Source organism: Pantherophis guttatus, chromosome 13, assembly GCF_059756535.1.
Source record: "Pantherophis guttatus breed Tessera chromosome 13, ASM5975653v1, whole genome shotgun sequence".
Classification (NCBI taxonomy): domain Eukaryota; kingdom Metazoa; phylum Chordata; class Lepidosauria; order Squamata; family Colubridae; genus Pantherophis; species Pantherophis guttatus.
This window is the reverse complement of record NC_142075.1, coordinates 2,023,428-2,046,883: the sequence shown is the minus strand read 5'-3', so window position 1 is coordinate 2,046,883 and position 23,456 is coordinate 2,023,428. Positions and strand designations below refer to the sequence as shown.

At 42.7% G+C, this 23,456-nt stretch overlaps 1 protein-coding gene across 2 annotated transcripts in view; it reads left to right on the top strand.

The window, feature by feature from the left end:
- The window catches only part of IQGAP1 (IQ motif containing GTPase activating protein 1), a 127,407-nt gene that overhangs the window by 28,919 nt on the left and 75,032 nt on the right, over window positions 1–23,456 (top strand). For both annotated transcript variants that reach the window (XM_034435617.3, XM_034435616.3), the window contains exons 5-8: window positions 7,025–7,101; window positions 21,687–21,754; window positions 22,000–22,113; window positions 22,657–22,835. In XM_034435617.3, coding sequence (XP_034291508.1) covers window positions 7,025–7,101; window positions 21,687–21,754; window positions 22,000–22,113; window positions 22,657–22,835 — 438 coding nt within the window. The remainder of the gene's footprint in view (window positions 1–7,024; window positions 7,102–21,686; window positions 21,755–21,999; window positions 22,114–22,656; window positions 22,836–23,456) is intronic.

Here is a 23,456-nt window from a genome sequence, read left to right as displayed (position 1 = left end):
ATAATTAGAACTGCAGAAAAACAATTACTACCAACCTGCCTTCCATTGAGGACCTCTATACTGCACGAGTCAAAAAGAGGGCTGTGAAAATATTTACAGTCCCCTCACATCCTGGACATAAACTGTTTCAACTCCTACCCTCAAAACGACGCTATAGAGCACTGCACACCAGAACAACTAGATGCAAGAACAGTTTTTTCCTGAACGCCATCACTCTGCTAAACAAATAATTCCCTCAACACTGTCAAACTAGTTACTAAGTCTGCATTACTATTAATCTTCCCATCGTTCCTATCACTCATCTCCTCCCACTTATGACTGTATGACTTTAACCTTGTTGCTGGTATCCTTAAGATTTATATTAACTGTTTCCCTATGACTATCATTAAGTGTTGTACCTTATGATTCTTGACGAATGTATCTTTCCTTTTATGTACACCGAGACCGTATGCACCAAGACAAATTCCTTGTGTGTCCAATCATACTTGGCCAATAAAGAATTCTATTCTATTCTATTCTATTCTATTCTATTCTATTCTATTCTATTCTATTCTATTCTATTCTATTCTATTCTATTCTATTCTATTCTACTCTACCCTACCCTACCCTACCCTACCCTACCCTACCCTACCCTACCCTACCCTACCCTACCCTACCCTACCCTACCCTACTCTACTCTACTCTACTCTACTCTACTCTATTCTATATCCTGGGTCATTAAGTGGACGGAACAAAGAAGTTGCCTGCTGAAGGATTTCAGCTCTATAAGAGTGAAATGGCTGTCTGCTGAGGATTTCAGTTCTCTGCAAAGGGGAAAGTGACTCCCTAGAATCCGCAGTTTTTCACATCAAGTAACCTTATGGGGAACTGCAATCCATCTTGCAACATCGAAAAGCTAGGACCTGGACAATTACAACTAATTCTGCAATACTTTTGAGAACTAACTTTGAAGAGTTGGCCAAACAAGTAACCACGAACCATGAAAATTATCTGACTGGATCTCTTGCTGCCAATAAACCCTGACTGGAACTGGCCTCAGAGAGAGAAAATGAACCAGAGCAATGCCATGCCACCCTGAAGCCAGTCCAGAAGGATACCATGGTTAATGGTATTGAAGGCTGCTGAGAAGTCAAGAAGCGGTCTCGAGATCATCTAAAATCATAACCAGTGCTGCTTCTGTTCCATATCTAGGCTGAATCCTGACTGGAAGGGATCCAGTCTTTGAAAGGGGTGGAACACCCTATTGAATCATAGAATCATAGGACTGAAAGGCACCTTGGACGTCTTCTAGTCCAACCCCCTTCCCAAAGCAGGAGTCCTTACCCAATCCTGGAGAAATGGTTGTCCAATATTTTCTTGAAAACCTCAAGCAATGGAGCACCCATAATTTCAGGAGGCAAGCCATTCCAATTGATTGATTGGTCTCACTGTCAGGAAATCTCTCCTTAGTTCTAGGTTGCTTCTCTCCTTGATTAGTTTCCATCCATTGCCTTGTCTTGCCTTCTGATTCTTTGGAAAATAGGTTGAAACCCCCATCTTCTTTGTGGTATTCCCTCAAATATTGGAAGACTACTATCATGTCACCCCTAGTCCTTTCCTCTAGACTAGCCATACCCACTTCCTGCAAGCATTCTTCATATGTTTTAGCCTTCAGCCTCCTAATCATCTTTGGTGCTCTTCTTTGCACTCTTTCCAGAGTCTCAATATCTTTTTTATCTTATGGTGACCAAAACTGGATGCAGTATTCCAGGTGTGGTGGTACTAACACTTCATGTGATCTTGATTCACTCCCTCTGTTAATGCAGCCTAGGATAGTGTTGGCTTTTTTGGTAGCTGCCAATACTGTTGGTTCATATTTAAGTGCTTATCTACCAGGGCTCCTAAATCCCTCTAGCAGTTAGAGCTGTTGAGCTATTCTGAACCTGTACATTTAATTTTTCTTGCCTAAGTGTAAAACCTTGCTTTTCTCACCAATGAATTTCATTTTGTTAGATAGGCCCAGTGTTCAAGTCTGTCAACATCCTTTTGGATCCTGAGCCTATCTCCTGGGGTGTTGACTATTTCTACCAGCTTAGTGTCATCTGTAAATTTGATGATATTTACATGTTCCCTTATCTAAATCCTTTATGAAGATTTTAAAGAGTCCTGGGCCTACAACAGAACCTTGGGATACCCCACTGCTTCCTTCCATGTAGATTTAGTTCCATTGAGAACTACATGTTGAGTGTAGTCTGTTAGCCAGTTACAAATCCATCTGGTGGTGATAGCAATAGCATTTATATACCACTGCATAGTGCTTTACAGCCATCTCTAAGTGGTTTACACAGTCAGCCTCTTGCCCCCAACAATCTGGGTCCTCATTTTACTGACCTTGGAAGGATGGAAGGATGAGTCAACCATGAGTCTGGTGAGATTTGAGCTGCCAAATTGCAGGCAGCCGGCAGGCAGCAGAAGCAGCCTGCAATACTGTATTCTAACCATTGCACCACCATGGCTCTTAATGATGCTGTCTATCCCACATTTCCCCTTCATGGATTACTGCCTTGTCGTGGCAAAGGGACTTGCATAGCTCAATGAAGCTATGAGATATGCCATGCAGGGACACCCAAGACGGACAGGTCATAGCAGAGAGTTCTGACAAAACATGACCCATTGGAGAAGGAAATGGCAACCCACTCCAGTAGCTTTCCCATGAAACCCCAATGGACAGTACCAAAAGGCAAAAAGATATGACGCTGGAAGATAAGCCCCTCAGGTGTCCAATATGTTACTGGGGAAGAGCAGAGGGCTAGTACTAGTAGCGCCAGAAAGAGTGAAGCAACTGGGCCAAAGCCAAAAGGACGCTCAGGTGGTGAAAGGAAAGTCCGATGCTGTAAAGATTTTTTCTCCATAGGAACCTGGAATGTAAGATCCATGAATCAAGGCAAGTTGGATGTGGTCAAACAAGAGATGACAAGACTGAACATCGACATCTTAGGAATTAGAGAACTACAATGGGCAGGAATGGGTGTATTTAATTCAGATAACCATCAAGTATACTATTGTGGGCAAGAATCCCTCGGAAGAAATGGAGTAGCCTTCATAATCAATAAAAGAATAGGAAAAGCAATGCTGGGATACAATCCCCAAAATGACCGAATGATCTCAGTTAAAATCCAAGGCAAACCATTCAATATCGCAGTAATCCAAGTCTATGCCCCAACCACTGGTGCTGAATAGGATTAAATTGACTGGTTTTATGAAGCCCTACAGCACCTTATAGAATTAACACCAAAAAATGATGTCCTTATCATTATGGGGGATTGGAATGCTAAAGTAGGAAGCCAAACGATAACCAGAATAACAGGCAAGTTTGACCTTGGAGTACAAAATGAAGCAGGGCACAGGCTGATAGAATTTTGTCAAGAGAATACGATGGTCATAGCAAACACTCTTTTCCAACAACCCAAGAAATGACTCTACACATGGACATCACCAGACAATCATCACAGAAATCAGATTGACTATGTGCTCTGCAGCCAAAGATGGAGAAGCTCTATACAGTCAGTTAAAACAAGATCAGGAACTGACTGTAGCTCAGATCATGAGCCTCTCATTGCAAAATTTAGACTTAAATTGAAGAAAGTAGGGAAAACCACTACACCACTCAGGTATGAACTAAATCATATCCCTGGTGAATAAGCAGTAGAGGTGACAAATAAATTTAAGGAATTAGATCTGAGAGACAGAGTGCCTGAAGAACTATGGACGGAGGTTCGCAACATTGTACAAGAGGTAGCAACTAAAACCATCCCAAAGAAAAAGGCAAGAAAGCAAAGGGTTGTCTGAGGAAACTTTGCAAATAGCTGAGGAAAGAAGGGAAGTGAAAGAGAAAGGAGAAAGAGAAAGATACACCCAGTTGAATGCAGAATTCCAGAGAATAGCTATAAAAGATAAGCATGCTTTCTTAAATGAACAGTGCAAAGAAATAGAAGAAAACAATAGAATAGGGAGGACCAGAGATCTCTTCAAGAAAATTGGAGATATGAAAGGAACGTTTCATGCAAAGATAGATATGATAAAGGACCAAAATGGCAGGGACCTAACAGAGGCAGAAGAGATTAAGAAGAGGTGGCAAAATTACACAGAAGAACTATACAAGAATGAGTTTAACATTCCTGATAACCACGATGGGGTGGTCACTGACCACGAGCCAGACATCCTAGAATCTGAAGTCAAATGGGCCTTAGGAAATGTGAGCAACAACAGAGCTAGTGGAGGTGAAAGTATTCCAGCTGAGCTATTCAAAATCTTAAAAGACAATGCAGTAAAAGTGCTACACTCAATTTGCCAGCAAATTTGGAAAACTCAGCAGTGGCCACAGGATTGGAAAAAGTCAGTTTACATTCCAATGCCAAAGAATGTTCAAACTATCGCACCATTGCATTCATTTCACATGCTAGTAAGGTTATGCTTAAAATCCTACAAGCTAGGCTCCAGCAGTATGTGGATCGAGAACTACCAGAAGTAAAGGCAGGATTTCGAAGAGGCAAAGGAACTAGAGATCAAATTGCCAACATACACTGGATCATGGAAAAAGCTAGGGAGTTCCAGAAAAACATCTACTTCTGCTTCATTGACTATGTTAAATCCTTTGATTGTGTGGATCACAACAAATTGTGGCAAGTTCTTAAAGAGATGGGAGTACCAGACCATCTTATTTGTCTCTTGAGAAATCTATATGCGGGTCAAGAAGCAACAGTGAGAACTGGACATGGAACCACTGATTGGTTCAAAATTGGGAAAGGAGTCCGGCAAGGCTGTATAATGTCACCCTGCCTATTTAATTTATATGCAGAGCACATCATGAGAAAGGGGGGGGGGGGCTAGATGAATCAAAAGTTGGAGTTAAGATTGCCAGGAAAAATATCAACAACATCAGATATGCAGATGATACCACTCTAATAGCAGAAAGTGAAGAGGAACTAAAGAGGCTCTTGATGCAGGTGAAGAAGGAGAGTGCAAAAGTTGGCTTGAAACTCAACATTAAGAAAACTAAGATCATGGCATCCGGCCCTCTCAATTCCTAGCAAATAGATGGGGAAGAAATGGAGGTAGTGACACATTTTATTTTCCTGGGCTCCAAGATCACTGCAGATGGGGACTGCAGCCAAATTAAAAGACGCTTGTTCCTGGGGAGGAAAGCTATGGCAGATCTAGACAGCATACTAAAAAGCAGAGACATCACCCTGCCAACAAAAGTGCATATAGTCAAGGCTTTCTCAGTTGCAATGTATGGCTGTGAAAGTTGAACCATAAGAAAGGCTGAGCACCAAAGAATTGAGGCCTTTTAACTATGGTGCTGGAGAAGACTCCTGCGAGTACCTTGGACTGCAAGGAGATCAAACCGATCAGTCCTAGAGGAGATCAACCCTGACTGCTCTTTAGAAGGCCAGATCCTGAAAATGAAACTCAAATATTTTGGCCACCTAATGAGAAGGAAGGACTCCCTGGAGAAGAGCCTAATGCTGGGAAAGATTGAGGGCAAAAGAAGAACTGGACGACAGAGAATGCGATGGCTGGATAGAGTCACCGAAGCAGTACGCATGAGCTTAAATGGACTCCAGAGGATGGTAGAGGACAGGAAGGCCTGGAGGAACGTTGTCCATGGAGTCACGATGGGTCGGACACAACTTCACAACTAACAACAACAAACCCCACATTTTTCTGTCTTACCAAGAAGTATGTTGGCCTACTTTATCAAATACCTTACTGTAATCCAAATGCACTATTCCTACAGCATTTCACTAATCCACTAATTTAGTCACTTTGTCGAAGAATGAAATAAGATTTGTTTGGCATGATCTGTTTTTCACAAAACCATGTTGGCTTTTGGTTATAACTTTGCTTGCTTCTACAGTAGGTGTTCTGGGTATTAAACCAGTCACAAGAATTTGGAATTCTTACCCTCTTTTCCCAGACTCCTATAGTTTTAGATTAGTTGGTCATAATTCTTTTTTCAATTTAGTTTCATTATCTTTTATATCCCTAGGTTGTAGAATAAGTAGGGGAAGCCTTCATTGTGAAAACCAGAATATTTTATATCCTACAATCTTCTTACCACCTCCATTTTGTAATTGGAAAACTCACTCAACCCTGCCTCGTTTCCCATCCCAAAAAGTCTGGAAAAGAGAATTTTACTCTGCCTGATCTTAATAAGGAAGAGAAGGTTCCATATGTCCAGACCTGGATATCTTGTCTTTATCTTACCTGTCTCCTTGAGAATAGGGAATCCTGTATCACAGCTGGTCAAAATGATCCATCTGGGCTTTTGGTGGCCTTGCGTTAGAGGAGGCATCAAGGGATAAGATTTTGTGCTCCAGACTTGTTGCCATGACAAGCGTTGTACCGACTGGCTGACTAGGCTCCTTTCATTTCCCCTCCACAGGCCTTGAGATACAATTACTTTGGATTGGATTGTCCATGTACCTTCGTGTCAAGGACCTGGATGCCTTTTTGATGCTAGTTCTGAGGTGGCTAAATTATATCCCTGTTATGGCCTTCCCACCATGCCTAGAGGCAGCTCATACCTGTTTCCAATTCTGAACCCCCAGTTTGCCTCTCCATCTTGCTTCAAAGCAAGGCCCCCAATCCAGGTGGCATTCTTGGAAGGCTCTAGTTGATTGGATGCTGAGCTCTCTGTATCCTTTGCACATCACTTGCAGTCAGATAAAGAAATGGAAAGGATCATTGTATATATTGTGTTCTCAGAAGTAAGCAAAACATAGTTTTTAACTGTTTAAAAGGTGTTCTGTACCTGATCTCTCCAAACTGAAGTTTTTCTTTTCCAACTTTTCTGTAGGTTTGTGATCTTCTCTCTTTTAATGTGTCACAAGAATTGCAGTCTTTCCTCTGCTCCCAAAAGTTAACGACTTGCTAGATCTCCTGAATGGAGATAAACATTATGAAAAAGGTTCTTTTTTAATGCAGATTCAAACAGTATCAATCATTTTTTCTCTTTCTTCCTTTTTTGCACTCTCTTCAGATTTTTTACCCAGAGACAACAGACATCTATGATCGGAAGAACATGCCACGCTGCATCTACTGTATCCATGCACTCAGGTAATGATAAGATACCTGTTAAACCATCCAAATATTGACATAACGCTGTGTCAGTGTCCCAAAGGTGCTTTTTCAAGAGGCAACTGGACTTTCTGATTTGTCTTTGAAGATGTTTCACTTCTCATCCAAGAAGCTTCTTCAGCTCTGCCTGGATGGTGGGGAATGGAAGGATTTATACTCCTTGCAGACAGCTGTTGATTTGTATCCTGTTAGCGAGTTGTTAACACCACCTGGAGGTTTATCTGTGTCCTCAGGGTCACTTGAGTGGTGCACATGGGTGTGGAGCCTTCTTGGAACTGTCGAAAGGACTGTGCTGTAGATTGGAGATAGGTGATGTCATATCCCTCCCCCTCTATTGAGAGAGGGCTGTTCAGTTTTGACATAGATGGCCTCTTTGACCCCTCTTTCAAACCAGCTGTCCTCTCTGTCCAAAATGTGACCTCTTGAAAAAGTACCTTTGGGACAACCATGACCTGGATGACTGAGAATCTCCACAGACATTTAGATGTGTAAGTGTCTTAGAGAAAATGATTAGAAGAAAAATATATATAATTGAAAAATTGAGTAATAAAACCAGCACACATAGAAATGTGTGGAAGAAAATTCCCTCTTAAGAATAGGTAACATGATCATTGGAAGAATGATTGTCAATCAGAATTTAACATTATAAACAGGATCAGGATTGCTGGTCTGATATTCTGTCTTCCTTGAATATAACCTAAAAGTAGAATGAATACTTTACAAAGGTGTGGTGCATGTGCTGATTTTGGGTTGCATTTTAAAAGAAAAATTACTTTGGAAAAAACCCAGAGTTTCAGACATTGATTTGTTTAGTAATATCTGGAACAATGGAGGGCAAAATTTTGTAGCAACAATAATTTGGATAAGGACTCTCTTTGTTTACACATGCACACATGTAAAGACCTCCCCTTCTGCCCCTCCATCCACTCATACATGTACAGGATTACTGCCAGAGTGAGTGAAAAGCTTTGCAGCACACCTTTGCGTTGCCACTGTATGGGTAGTCCTTGAATTGCAACCCCGTAATGGAGCCTGCCCATCACAGTTGCTGTTGTAAATTGTTGCAATCATTAAGTGAGATGCCCATGTGATTGCCTCATTCAACGTTCGCTGACCCAGCTCTCTCAGGTGTGGTTGCTACGTATCCGGGTTGTTGAACGGACGAATCGAAAGAGCTTCCTGCCAAAAGAGTGCAGACAGCTCCCTTCTGTATGGCATGCTAGGCTGGAGAAAGGAAGCCTGGATCCTGATGATCCCATCTTCTGTGCTTCCCCCCCCCCCACACACACACACACCAGAAAGTTAGAAAGTCTTTCTTTGTAGCCCATGACGGGGCAGGCAGGTAGCATGCAGCACAGGGAAGCATTTCTCCATGGAGTGTGGAGTGCATCGCTGCCCTGCTCTCCTGGAGCTAGAAAGAAAGATTTTCTTTTGCTGGGGGTGGGGGGGAGGCGGCGTGCTGCACAGAAGAATGAAGCAGTTGTGACCTTCCCTGCCAGCTTCCTTCTTGACTTTCTGAGGACAAACGTGATTGTGGCAGACTTGGTAACCCATCATAAGTGCAAATGGTGGGCAAGAGCCCTGAGTCCTCAGGGAGAAGGGCGGTATACAAATTCAAAAAAAAAAAAAAAAAAAGATTGCAATTATGTGACCGTGCGGGCACTGCAGCAGCCGTAACTTTGAAAATCAGTCGTACTGTATTGAAGAGTGGATTTTGCTGTGATTGAACTTCTCAGTTAACTGCTGCAGGCTAGATTTATTTACTGGGAAGGCCTAGGCCAAATACAAAAGGATCACCTAGGAGAAAAGTAGCCAGGACCTGCTAGTTAAAATGTTTGTGGTAGAAAAGCTGCGAAGCCACTCTGACAGCATTCCAGAGTCTCCTTTACAGCAAGCGCTAGATGTGGATATGGTAGCTCAGTGTTTGTTTTTGTGCCTTTTTCTCTTTGCATCAAGCTGAACACATGGGAGGATGGCTTTCCAGTTGTCTCTTTTTTTTTTTTTATTGCAAAAGTTTTACAATTACATTTTCACCCCTTTTTCCCCCCCACCTCCCCCCCAACCTTCCCAACCTCCCTAACCCTCCCTAACCCTCCCCTCCCCCCAGACTTCCCTATAATATACTCATAATCATGAAGAACCCTAATATAACACTTATATATAAACTTGAGCCCCTCCCTCCCCTGTATAATTTTTCTCTTTATCTCATTACTTTAAAAAATTTCTAGTACATTGTTTTCAAGTAAAAGCTATTTGATACTTTCTAGTTTGATATTTGTTCTGAACATATTCTATCCACCTTTTCCATTCCCGTTCATAAGTCTCTTGTGAACAGTCTTTTAAATATGCTGAAATCTTCGCCATCTCTGCAAAACTGGCCATCTTCAAAGTCCATTCCTCAATAGTGGGCAAAGCTTCATTCTTCCAGTATTTACCTATCAACAATCTTGCCGCTGTTATCATATACAATATCAATTTTGTTTCACCCAATGTAAAACCCTTAACTATACCCAATAAAAACAGTTGTGGAGAAAATTGAATTTTTTTCTTCAAAACATTCTGCATGACCCACCAAATTTTTATCCAAAAAGCCTTAACTTTCCTACAGGTCCACCAGACATGATAATACGTAGCATCCAAACATTCACATCTCCAACATTTTGGCTGAACATTAGGGTACATACATGACAACTTTTTGGGATCTAAATGCCATCTATAAAACATTTTGTAGAAATTTTCCCTCAGGTTCTGCGACTGTGTAAATTTAACATTCTGAACCCAAATTTTTCCCCATGTTTCCAGCATCACTGGTTCTTCAAAATTCTGTGCCCACTTAATCATACAGTCTTTAACTAATTCAGTTTCTGAATCTCTTTCTAGCAAAGCATTATAAAGCCTTTTGATATGCATTGGACCTTTCTCTCTTATATGTCTAACCAATTCTTCCTCATGCAACATAATACCAGTTTTTTGGTCCTCTTTCCATCTCAATTGTAATTGATTATATTGTAACCAAGTTAAATTAGTCCCTTCGTCCAACAGTGTCTGCAATGTCTTCAGCTGCCATCTACCCACATCTGTAAAAAGAACCTCTTTATATAAAACCCCCCCGAGTGACATTATATTTGTATTCCACAAAGTATGACCAAGATCCAGCCATAGCGGTATTTTATAATCCCATTTGAATCGGTGCTTCTTCCAGACTCTCATCAAAGAGTCTCTCAGTATATGACTTTTAAATACTTTATCTACTTTGTCGTCGTAAAATAAGTAAGCATGCCATCCAAATTCAAGATCAAAACTTTCTGCATTCAGTATTCCAGTCTTTTTCCTTCCAAACCAATCACTTGTTAAAGTTAAAGCTGCTGCATCATAATATAACTGTAGGTTTGGAAGTTTAAGGCCTCCTCTTTCTGGAACATCTTGCATAATTTTCAATTTCACTCTCGGCTTCTTCTCGTTCCAGACAAACTTATTCACTCCAGATTGCCAAACTTTCAATTGTTTATCACTTTTAAGCACCGGAATCATTTGAAACAAAAAAAGAAATCTTGGCAAAATGTTCATCTTAACTGCTGCTATTCTTCCAAGTAAAGACAGCTGCAGTTTTTTCCAAGTCTCCATGTCTTTCTGCACCTCTCGCCACAACACCTCATAGTTATTTTGAAACAATTTCATGTTTGATTCTGCAACCTGAACTCCTAGATATTTTACCTTAGGTACAGTCTCAAAACCTGCCCTCCTTTCAAGCTCATGTTTACGATCTTGTGTCATGTTTTTAACTATCATTTTAGTCTTTTTTGGATTCAGTCTAAAACCTGAAACTTTACCATAGTCTTGTATAATGTCCTTCATCAGGATTATTGATTCCATTGGTTGTGATAGGGTAACAACCAGATCATCTGCAAATGCCTTTATTCTGTAATCCTCTTGCCTAATCCTTATTCCTTTCAAAGTATTAGAGTCCCGTATTGTATTTAACAAGACTTCTAGTGTTAGAATAAATAAAAGTGGGAACAACGGACATCCCTGTCTTGTTCCTTTTTCAATTTTAAACTCTGTTGTCAAACTTCCATTAATGATGATCTGTGCCTTTTGCTCTTGGTAAATTGCTGAAATCGCTTGTATAAATTGATCCCCAAAATCCATCTTTTTTAAAGTCTTTAGTAGAAAATTCCAATCAACTCTGTCAAAGGCCTTCTCTGCGTCCAAAAAGACCAGCATTGCAGGAATCTGTTTATTCTTGTCAAGATATTCCAATAAATCTATTACTTGCCTTACATTGTCCTTCATGTGTCTGCCCTCGATAAATCCCGCTTGGTCCTCATGAATCACCTTTTGGATTACTGGCATCAACCTGTTGGCTAATACTTTTGCATAGATTTTATAATCTGTATTCAAAAGAGCTATTGGTCTATAATTCTCTGGTTTTTGGCTTTCCAGTTGTCTCTTGATGGTGTTTAGATCTGACATGAGGCGGTTTGTGTAAGAATGGACTCTAGCACCCTTCTGGCAGTTCCCTGCCCTGTGTCAGAGAGAGAAGCTACTTGTGATTAGAAACTCTGGAAGCTCCAATACTAGCTGCAAGATGGTACGCAGGAGCTCAAGAAGTTTTTGTGGGATGATGATGTCTGGATGTTGTGTCCTCGTCCCATCCCCCACTGAAATCTGGACAGCATTTCAGCACAGAATCCCCCCCCCGGGCTGCATTTCAGAGGAACAAGGTATAGCAAAGCTTAGATGGTTGACTCTGCCTGTGGCTGCCCTTCAATAGTATCTGGAAGCTTCAACTAGTGCCATACTGGGTGCCCAAAGAAGGGCACATGCAAAACCTTTGCTCCATGAACTGCACTGCCTGCCAGTTTGCTTCAGGGTCCAATTCAGGGTGCTGGCCATCCTCTATAAGGGCTCTACATGGCCTAGGAACTGCCTTCACCCCATCACCTCAGGCCGCCCCACTTGATCAGTCAGGGAAGGTATGCTGCAGACACTGTCAGTCAAAGAATTTTGACTGGCGAGTCTAGGAAGAGAGCCTGCCCTCAGAGGTGAGGAAAGCCCCCAGTCTCTGGGCCCTTTGCAAAGGGGTCAAAACTTGGCTCTGTGGCCATGCGTGGGGAGGGGGGGTTTCAAAGAGCCCACACAACCAGGGGCTGACTGGCTGCATGAGAAATCCCTTCCCTGTATTAACAACTGCTAAACCCCCCCATCTTGGAATTTTTCACCTTTTGAAATTTTATAATGTTGCTTTTATAAATTTAAAACTTCTTAATACCTAAATTAATTCTGGTTTTAATGTTAATTTGGGTGGTTAAGAAATATGAAATATAAACAAACACACACATCTTGAGAGCCTTCCGTAAAGCTGGCAAATTCAGACCAATTTAATCTCTGGGAATGGGGTTCCAAAAGGCAGGCAGAGCAATCAAAACCCCCACCTTTTTCAGGTGGAGCCAGTGGGATCCACAGTCTCCTCTCTTGTTGGGATGGGCAGAAACAGCCAGGGAGAGGCGGTCTTGTGAATTGTTGTTGTTTGTTGCACAGTCAGCCAGATATTTAGACCGGATTTGGTATTTTTGTCCATCTGTTGAGACCTTCCAAGGATCCGGGATAGGTAGATCTGGGTGTTCGATGGTGTTACCTGTTGCAGGATGGAAGCTGTTCCAAGTAAAGCCGCCTTGTAAAAGCTCTTCTCAATTTTGGCTGATATACATTTGTTCTTTTGCAGCCAGAATTAGCCCCTCTGTCTCTTTCTTCAACTGTCCTGCAATTAGCCATTGGCAGGTCTTTTTATTATCTATTTTCCCTACTATTTATTAATGTACTGGCTATGTAATTCTTTGTCTTCCCATGTATCTTTTCTGTTCATTTGGCCTTTCTTGTAGGCCATTTTGGTCTCTCCCATACTCAGGAGCCCTTCCTGATGTATTAGTTTCAGCACATCTTCTTCGCTGTCCTTCAGATATTCTTCCAGTGCCTTTTTTTCTTCTTCTTATTAAATTTATTTGCTGCTCATCTTGTGACTCTAGGCGGCCTATAGCATTAAAAGTATTAGAACCATAAAATAAATATTTCTAAAACAATAAAAATGGAAATTACTATCAAAAATAGAATTACCATTAAAAAGAAGGGGAGGAAGGGAGAAGGATGCAGTGGTGGGGGAGGAGGGATTGCATCTTATCAACCACCTCCAGCATGATACCCCCCTGTTGGGTCTCCCAGCCATCTGGCCCAGCCAGTCTTCAGGCCCTTAGGGAAGGTCAGAAGGGTGGGAGCCAATCTCCGCTCAGGGGCCAAATGTTCCAAAGGGCAGGTAAGATAGAGAAACCCTAACCCATGACTCCCTTCTTCAGCAGAAGACAACTGAATTCACCTAGATAGGTTTCAGACTGGCTTGGAAAGTTTGAATGAACACAACTGTTCATGGGAAAGGTACCTAATCATCTGCATAAGCACCCAGGGTCAGCTGACTCACCTGAGGTTTTGGGGTCTTTCTTCTGTCTCCCGAGTCATTCCCACGTCCTGTCACACCTCAGGAAGTGATAATGGACGGGTGACAGTGAGCAGAGCCTTCCAGTCTAGGAAGAGACACAATTCACACACAACACAAAGTTGCACAAAAGCTCTCCTGGCTTTGGCTGCTTCGGTTTACTGCCATCACCAGTTGCAGTGCCAACCAAATTCCCTGACAATTTGGCCACCTGGGCCCAGGACTAGGGCAGCTAGCTTACAAAAACTGACTGGCACTAACATGTGGGGCCCCGTTCTCCTGTAATGGCCATCCCAGTGATCCTGCCATCCATATCCCATGTCAGATTTAACCACCATGTGCAGAGTATCCCTGTCACAGTCTCACCCCTATCACCGAAAAGACTACCAGATTTTATTCTAAAGGCATAAACTTTCCTTCATCAGATGCATGGAGCAACTTAACTCATGAAGGATTTAAATATATTGGGACCTTACCAGTGGTGGGATGTTAAGTAGTTAAGCAATTTGGAGAACCGGTTGTTAGAAAAAATATCCTTTTGTTTTTTTCCACTTTACAGGGTTAATCCCAGGGGTGAAATCTACATTTTTTTGCTACCGGTTCTGTGGGCGTGGCTTGGTGGTCATGTAACTGGGTGGGCGTGGCCAGTTTGATGTCATTCATGTCACTCTGCTGTGCATGGGGCGCTTGGAGAGAGAGAGAGCAAGACAGCTTTCCAACCTCTGTTTTTGTGTGTGTGTGTGTGTGGGAGGGAGGGACGGAGGGAGCAATCTGAAAACGAGGCACCCAAACTTCTTGCAGCGGCGGGGCAGCTTCTGAGCAGCCAGCTCCACTTGACCTACTCCCTGAGTCTCGTCATTCTCCTGCCCCCCCCCCCCAGCTCAAGCAGTGGCTTCCCTGCTCAGCTCCAACAAGCTATGCATCCATAGTGCCTGCACCAGCATCCCAAGAGAAGCAGAGAAGATCATCGCTTGCAAGCAGACAAGCAGAGGAAGCAAGCGTACGCCATGCTATGGGAAAAATGAGAGGTCCTGTTGTCCCGCAGAGCCTGCCGTTGCTTGAGCTGGAGGGGGGAGCAGGAGAATGGCGAGACTCAGGGAGTAGATCAGGTGGAGCTGGCTGCTCAGAAGCTGCCCCGCCGCTGCAAGAAGTTTGGGTGCCTTGGCTTCAGATCGCTCCCTCCCTCACACACACACACACACACACACACACACAGGTTGGAGAGCTCTCTTGCTCACTCGCTCTCCAAGCGCCCCATGCACAGCCCATTTTAGGAAATGACACGGACGGCTGGGCGCATTTGGCTGCAGAAGGAGGCGCAGCACAATGGGGTTGTTTTGTTCACCGAGGTGGTATTTCGGGAAGGCAGGCGGATGTCTGCAGCTGACAACTATAATGAATATGTCCACATGCCCTCCTGAAGCACCACCACGGTGAACAAAACAACCCCATTGCTATGGATGCATAGCTTGTCAGGGCTGAGCAGGGAAGCCGCTGCTTGAGTAGGGAGGGGGGCAGTAAGCTGCTAGCTCCTTCCCCGCAGCCCTGCCATGCTTGCTTGCCTTCCGCGTGGACTTCTGCTTGCCTGCCTTCGTAAGCTGGCCACCGGGACGCCAGGAACGCAGAAAGGAAGGCAGGCAAGCATGGCAGGACTGCGGGCCGTGGATTGGTTCGGGGGCATGGCCAGCCAGCCATTGCTCCCGGTTTGGCAAATTAGCCTCAATCTCCGCTACCTAATCGCACGAGCCGGTCTGAACTGGGAGCATTTCACCCCTGGTTAATCCTGTAAGGAATTTTTGTTTCCTAGCCTAATCTTTATTGCCCTGCTTACAGAAACTGCCTCTCTGTTAACCCTTATTACGTTCTTGGCAGTACGCCTAGACTTACTGTCGCTTCCAGTTCCGGAGCTTCTCGAAGGTGGTTTTTTTTTTTTTTTTTGCTTGACTTTCTTAAAGGGGAAGGGTTGTTTTAAGCTTTTTACACCGCTGTTGGGAGGAAATACTCCCCTGTTGGCGTTCTTCCAGCCAGGGTGCAATGATCAGCACTTTGAAGAAATAATTGAATAACGAAGCGGAAGCTTTTAATGACAAGGAACCAAGATGAGTGACATTCAGCAAGGCTTCTTGGCTAGCTAGAAAGATTGACATTCAAACGTGAGTTTACATACCCTTTCTGACATTTGGTCTTTTTTATTTATTTTTTTTTTATTTATTATTTTTAACATTTTATATTTTAAATTACTAACATTACAAACAACATATACAATATTTCACCCTGTGCTATACATAAGAAAGGAAGATTTGGTTCTTCGGATATATCCTCATGATCGCCAAAATCCACGTTCTCGGGGTACAGGTACCGAAGCATCCAATTTTCCCAGCGCATAGTCCACAAATGGTTTCCAAATTTTCCAGAAAATATCTTCTTTATAGTCACCATTTCTAATTTTAATATCACATGTCATTTTATCATTTAAAGCTAATTTCCACATTTCACAATACCATTCTTCTATTCTAAAATTCACATCTAATTTCCAATATCTGGCTATTATAATCATATCTGGCCATTATAATCATAATTCTAATCAATTTTTTCTCATATTTTGTTGGTTCTATTTCCTTAATTATCAACAGTAATATAGTAATATAGACATTTGGTCTAAAACTGGTTTTTGGTGAAGTTTAATTCTGTGCTTGGTGATGTTTAATCCTGTGTTTAGTGATGAGATAATTTTCCCTATTCAGCTTTGTTTGGAAGGAAAAATGTTAATCTCTGTTCCTGAAAAGAAGCAGCTTTGGAAATCTGACTAGTTTCCTGTGTCTATTTGTTCTGGTAATTGGTTTAACAAGCAACAGATACTCTGTTTGGTCCTTTGCTTCGTTCTGGAGAGCTTAAATGACCTCTCTGCTAAAGGGTTTCACTTTATGAGCAAGAATTGGCTGCTGATAGTTATCATTGCATTTTAACTATTTTAATTCCTCAAGGTGCTCTGGCACCCTGCCTGATTTGTAATTCCAGTTTGCGGGTATTTCTAATCTAATGATTGGTATTTAGGGCAGCTTTTTGCAAGCGAAGAAGCTTTTTGTATTTTTGTACAGGTAATCCTTGACTTACAACAGTTACAATGGCGCTGAAAAAAGTGACTTATGATCGTTTTTCACACTTATGACCATTGCAGCAAACTGTCATTAGGGCAAAGAAGTGATGCACATGATCACCTGGCCACACCCACCCGGTCACATGCAGCACTGCAGTTGTGAAATGAGTGACACGGTTGTTAAGAATGCTGCAATGGGCATAAATGATGACCAGTCAAAAGTGTGAGGACCGGTCAAAAGTGCGAGGACCTGTCAGAAATCACTTTTTTCAGTCCTCTGAGTAGTCCCTATGCATGATCAGTTAGCCACGCCCACCCAGTCACATGACCACCAAGACATGCCCACCCAGTCACATGACCACCAAGACACGCCCCCAAACAAGCCATGCCTACAGAACCGGTTGTTTAAAAAATTGAATCCCACCGCTGGACCTTACCTGTGAACAGTTGTGTTTATTCAAACTTTCCAAGGCAGTCTGCAACCTATGTGAGTTGAACTATGTGAGTTCAGCTACATTTTGTTGGCAATGTTTGTTTGTTCTAAAATGGAGACCAATCCTGGATTGTGAGGATCAAATGGCCCCATCTTCCTTATCGCAAAATGATGTCCTCCTCATTCTTCAGTGCCTTTGTTTTCTGTCAGCCTGGGAGTGTCAAATATCAGAATGTGTTTCTATTTACCTCTGTAGTTTCTAATCAGAGGAAAAGATTTTCTCTCTGGCAGCATGACTTAAACCCAATAGTCAGATGGTTGCTTGTTTGATGATCATGGCAGTAAAAATGGAAACCGTCTGCCCTGCTGGCTTTTTTTATTATTATGCTCCCTGTTAGCGGTGATGTTGTATTCTTCATTGGCAGCTGCTTGTCCTAAAAGACAGCCCCAAGAACTGAAGCCCTGGCTTCCTAACAGCCCTAATGTTTCAATTTGGGGATGGGTGGCCCCTGTCCTCCTCCCTCTACTCTCATACCCTGTCGGATACCTTTCACTCTGCTTGAGCACCAGAGCACAGTGTCCTCTCCCCAGACCTGGCTGGGACCACCCCCAAGCCGATGGAACCTTGTGCTCAGCCGGAAAGAGGAAACCCAATCAAAGCGCCCTCCTCGGGTGCCTTCTTGTGTTCTTTCTTGTCCTCTTGCTTGTGCATCCTAATTGCAAGCTTCCCAGTGGTTTTCTCTTCCCTAAGACAGTAGCAGGTTGTAATTCACAGTAAGCAAGTGATTGTACGTGCTAGTAGAGTGGACTTAATAATGAATACACCTAATCAGTTAGGCACCTACGTGATCCCATGGGCAGAAATTGAGGCAAGGAGACTCCGTGTTTGAGCTGCTACCTTATGTATTGAGGGGTTCAGTGTGGAAACTGGGAGCCAGAAGACACAGATTTTACTTGCTCTTCAGTGACTGAAGCACCCTGGTTGCCTTTGCGCCGGTCCCATTCCCTCGGTCCCATCTGCCTCACAGAGTTGTTGGAGGGAGAAATAAAAGGGGGGAGTACTGTGTAGACTTTCTTTTCTTCTTGGGTGAGAGGTAGGTATAAATCTAATGAAAACACAAAACCATAAAGGAGGGCAGTGACATGGGCCAAACACCAAGAGATTCACTCTTCTTTCACTTGCTTTGGGTTTCTGTGCCATTGAGCTATCTTGTCAGTTTCACTGTGCAACCATCTGTGTGCAGTCTTGGTTGTTCTCTTAGTAACAAAATTATATGCCAGGCTGAAAGCAGTTAGAGAGCTGAAGTCAGTTTATACAGTAAATGTAACCAGGTCAAGGCCTATCCATAGAGATTCTTGGCAGGCTGGAGGAAAGGCCAAGCCACTCATAGCTGGGCTTGAAAAAAGGAGGAAGGGATTTAAATTGTTTTGAAAGGCTCCTCCTTAACAATCTCTCTGATATTGGAAGTTCTTCTGCCAACATTTTACCTTCTGCATTTTACCTATTCCAATCCTGCCCTTAAAACCATTTTAGAGGATCCTGTAGAATCCGGGCTTCCTCGGCCTTAGTCCCTGGACTTCAGGATCTTGACCTCCAGATCCCGTTGCTCCCCTCTTCCTATATGTTTTATTTGTACTTTTCCTTTAACATCATACATATTTTGTGGACAGTGTATTGACTGGGTCAATATCCTTTTTATAAAATGCTAACAGTAATAATGGTGCTTAAATGGTCTCCGGGAAATGGTAGAGGACAGGAAGGCCTGGAGGAAAATTGTCCATTGGGTCGCGATGGGTCAGACACAACTTCGCAACTAACAACAAAACAGTAATAATGCCATTAAATATACATTATCCTAATCTTCCAACTTCAGCAATACCGTTCTCTCTTTATGATTCTTTATCACTTTGTTCATAAATTCGTTTAAACATCGATAACATTTCTTTATACAATATGTTTGTTGTCCCCTGCTGAATCTTTAAGATTTTAAGATTTTAAGATTACTCAGTTCCATCATAATTCCAATATCCCAAATATCTAGAAACACTAATAAGGCCAATTATTAACAAAATTTAATCAGTCTCGGGATTATACCACAAAGTCCCCAAAATTTCTAGTCCCTAAAAATGATAGTTTCCAATATAGTTTTTACACACTGTTAATAACAATACTACAGTTAGGTTGCTGTATTAGACTAATCCTAATCTTCCAACTTCTAATCTTAATTTTTCTATGATTATAATAAATTCTATTATCTATCAATATGTATACTACTATTTTCCACTTTGTGGTTTCTATTTTTTTATCTTTTATCTCTATCCGTCATCTCTTACCCTCTTTGAAGTTCCATCATTTATTGACTTTTTAGTCACTCTTTTATTTCTTTCTCTTGGAATCTTATATCTCTTTCTAGCATTTTTATAGCCACTAAATATTCCCTTCGGCTTACCCCTTGTCTCCTTCTGCTGCATCCTTTGAGCACTCACCCATATTCCTTTCCTTTTTTTGGAGGAGATTTTTTTTTCCTCTGTTCTATTGTAAACTCTTAAGGGATTATCTATTTGATTCATACTTACTATTTCTTTCTCTTCATTGTCTTCATTATCTTTACCTTCTTGCATCTTATTTTGCTTTGTCTCCTCCACCACTTCTACTAGTTCCTCATCTATTTTCTGAATATTATGTTCATCTTTTTCTTTTTCCCCTGTTTGTTGAAGATCTTCTACGCTCACTTCTTTATTTTTGGACAGTCCCCTTATCTCCTTATTGTTCCTTATTGTTTCATGTATACTTTTAACATTTCTTCATGTGCCTCTATTATCCCCCGTTGAGTCATTTTATAATTATTTGATTATATTAAAAATTACTCTATATACTTCTGATATTCCAATGTCCCAGTATCTAAAAACTCCAACAAAGCCAGTTATTAATGAAATTTAATCAATTCTATGATTGTACCTCCAAATCCCTTAAATTTATAGTCCTTGGACCTCTTTGGTAATTTACAATCTTTATAGTTTTCCAGTTGTTCACCTTCCCAATTAGCCAAATTTTAAAGTCTTATTTAGATTTTCTTCTTTTCTCTTTTCTTCTATCACCTTTTTTCTTTTGCCTTGTATAATGTTCTGTCAAATAACCTTAATAATCCAAATCCAAATTGGCCCACTAAATTTCCTCAGATCTTTCAAATCCACCATCCATTAAACAGTTTTCAATATAATTTTAATTCTTTGCAATTTAATTTGTCTTAAGGATCTTCAAAAAGCTCACTAAGTATTTCCAAACATCCAAAATGCCTTCTGGAATGGAGTCAAGGTCAAGCCGTATTCAGGTGTTGTTTAGTCTCTCTCCTTCCTTTATGTGTATTAACTATTTCTGTGTATTAAATATTATTTATGTATATCTCACTTTCACTAGTTTCCCATGCTGTAGTACTCTTCTTCTTCAAGTAGATGGCTCCCCTGCTCCAAACTCCCACCTTAAACAGTGTTCATCAAACAGCTGATTGTCAGATAAATCCAGGGGGTTTAAAAATAAAAATAAGAAAGGCAATTTCTCCCAATAATCACCTTTCCAATTATTTTTAGCTCTTTTCCAGGTTTTCTATATTTTAAAACTTTCATTGGGCATTTCTTTCGCCTCTTAATCTTTAGTTTTTAGTCTTTCTCCTTGTCGCCGTTTTCTTAACTCTTGGAGATTATTTTTGAAATTCTTTTACTTGGGTTAAATCTCTAGAATAAAAGTTGGAAGTTATCTCACCCAGTTTCAATGCTCTGTCCACGAACCGCTCCAGCACAAATCTTAATGTCCCAGTTGTCACAGCTTGTGACTTGCCAAAAATGGCCGTTGTCCCTGCTGCCGTTCAGGAGAGCTTTCTTCGGACCTAATGAAGAAATTGTGAATTCCTCGTGATCGACGAAGCACCTCTGCTTTCTTCTTTGACCCCGTAGGGTCTTCTGGTCAGCAGATACCAGCTGTTTTTCATGGAGCTCAATAGAGTTCTGCTATTTTCAGCCATTCTGGCCACGACACCAACTGGTCAATCTTGTTGCCGCCCTCTTCCTATCCTGCTGCTTGGGAGACATAGAAGGATGTGCCCCAAAGGCACCCCAAATGGGAAAGACTCTGCTGACCCCGGCCCTGCCATCCAGATGGGAACGGAGGGGGGAGTGTGGCAAAGCCCTTATTTTAAGCAGGCCCAACTCAGTTATTAGGTTAGAGTCCCAGGAGGCCAAAGAGATGGAAGATGCATGAACTTAAAATTGCACAGTTCTCCCTGTGAAAACTAAACAAAATTGGGCCTGGGGAGCATTGGAGTGGGAGGAAATCATCAGGGCTGAAGACCTGGCTAGGAAAGCCCAAAGAAGGCAGCATCAAGCTACAGGATGGCCAAGGAGGCCCCCTGGACATGGGCATCAACTCCCCTCAGCCAACTTCCCAGGTTCAGGGTCTCTGGGCTGAGGCCCTTCCTCTCCCTCGGTTGCAGCTTGTGTTGTGGAATGGGGCCGGAGCTTCCAGTGTGCTTGATTTTCCTTTTTTTTTTCAGCCTATACCTATTCAAGTTGGGATTAGCTCCACAGATTCAGGATCTGTATGGCAAAGTGGACTTCACAGGTGAGATAAGCCTTTCCTTTCTGCTGCTCGGCCCACCAGTGGGGTGCAGGATTTTCAGAAAGGGCAGTTCCTGGATCTTTTCCCCGCCTTTGCCCAGCCCTCTGCAGGGATGCCCTGGCTGTTGGCCAGGCCTCAAGAGCGGAAGGAGTGGCCTTGCAGGAGGAGCTCCCAGCATCTCTCTGCCTCTGCTTTCCTGCACCTGTGGGCTGCCTGTCCCAAGACGTCATTTTTCCCTTCTGTTTCAGAGGAAGAAATCAGCAACATGAGGAGCGAATTGGAGAAGTATGGCATTCAGATGCCTGCCTTTGGCAAGATTGGCGGGATTCTAGCTAATGAGCTGTCTCTGGATGAAGCGGCATGTAAGAGGAAATCAGGTTCCCTTTGTTCTCATTGGAGAATTAGAGACCGAGTTACAGATACGCTGTGTGTTCCTCATTTTTTTTTTTAATTTGATTTATATGCCGCCCTTCTTCGAAGACTCAGGGCGGCTTACAATGTGCTCAGCAATAGCCTTCATCCTTTTGTATATTTATACAAAGTCAGCTTATTGCCCCCACAAACTGGGTCCTCATTTCACCTACCTTAGAAAGGATGGAAGGCTGAGTCAACCTTGAGCCTTGGCGAGATTCGAACCCTGCAGTAATTGCAGGCAGCTGGTCTTAAGCAGCTTAATAACAGGGTGCCTTAAACCCTAGTACTACCAAGGCTCATTAACGAAATCGCAGAATATTTGGCCCAAAGAAACACAGACTTGCCCTTCTGGCCTGGCCTCTGCGTGGGGTGGGGGTCTGGCCTTTGAGAACAGAGCTCTTGCCAGGCTTGCCCAGAAGGAGGGTTGTGCTGCTGAGCCTTCCTGCAACGTTGGCAGGAGCCAAACCTTTCTCGCTTTGTCTCACCTGCAGTGCACGCAGCCGTGATTGCCATTAATGAAGCCATCGACCGTCAGATTCCCTCTGAAACCTTTTCGGCAATGAAGAACCCCAATGCCATGCTGGTGAATCTTGATGAAATCCTGGCCCTCGTCTATCAGAGCACCCTTTATCAAGCCAAGCAGGACAAGACAGAAAACGCACGGAAGAGGGTAAAATTCTCTCAAGGGGGGAATTGTTGTGGATTCAGCCTGCTGATCTTTGAGTGTTGTCACATCAGAGCCCAAGGTGTAATGGCTCCTGTAGCCGTGGGACCCTACACTGCTGTTTTGCGGTTCCTGGAGGCAGTAGGGAACTGGGTGGGGGACAACCAGGCTTCAGCTGAACTCTAAGACATAGAGGGGAGGTGGAGCCTTGGGAGCCAGAGGTTTATCGCCCTTAGTTTTGTATGGGGTGACACTGCCCCAAACAGGCGTGGTGTGCAACTTGAGGGTTCTCTTAGGCTCGTGACGTTGCTCAAATAGCAGGTGGCAATCATGGCTAGGAGAGCTTTGCACAAGTTTGTGTTGTGTGCCAACTGTGCCCCTTTCTGGATCATGAGGCCCTGCACTCAGTCACTCATGCCCTGGTCATCTGCCATTTGGATTGCTGCAACACGCTCTATGTGGAGCGACCCTTGAAGAATATTTGGAAGTTACAATTGGTTCAGAATACAATAGGGCAGACAGTTTTGGAGGCTGCTCAGGTGGCTGGTAATGCAAGCTGTGCTGGCTGCTGATCTGCTTCCGGATCCAATTCAAGGTGTTGGTCATTCCTTTTAAAGTCCTCTGTGG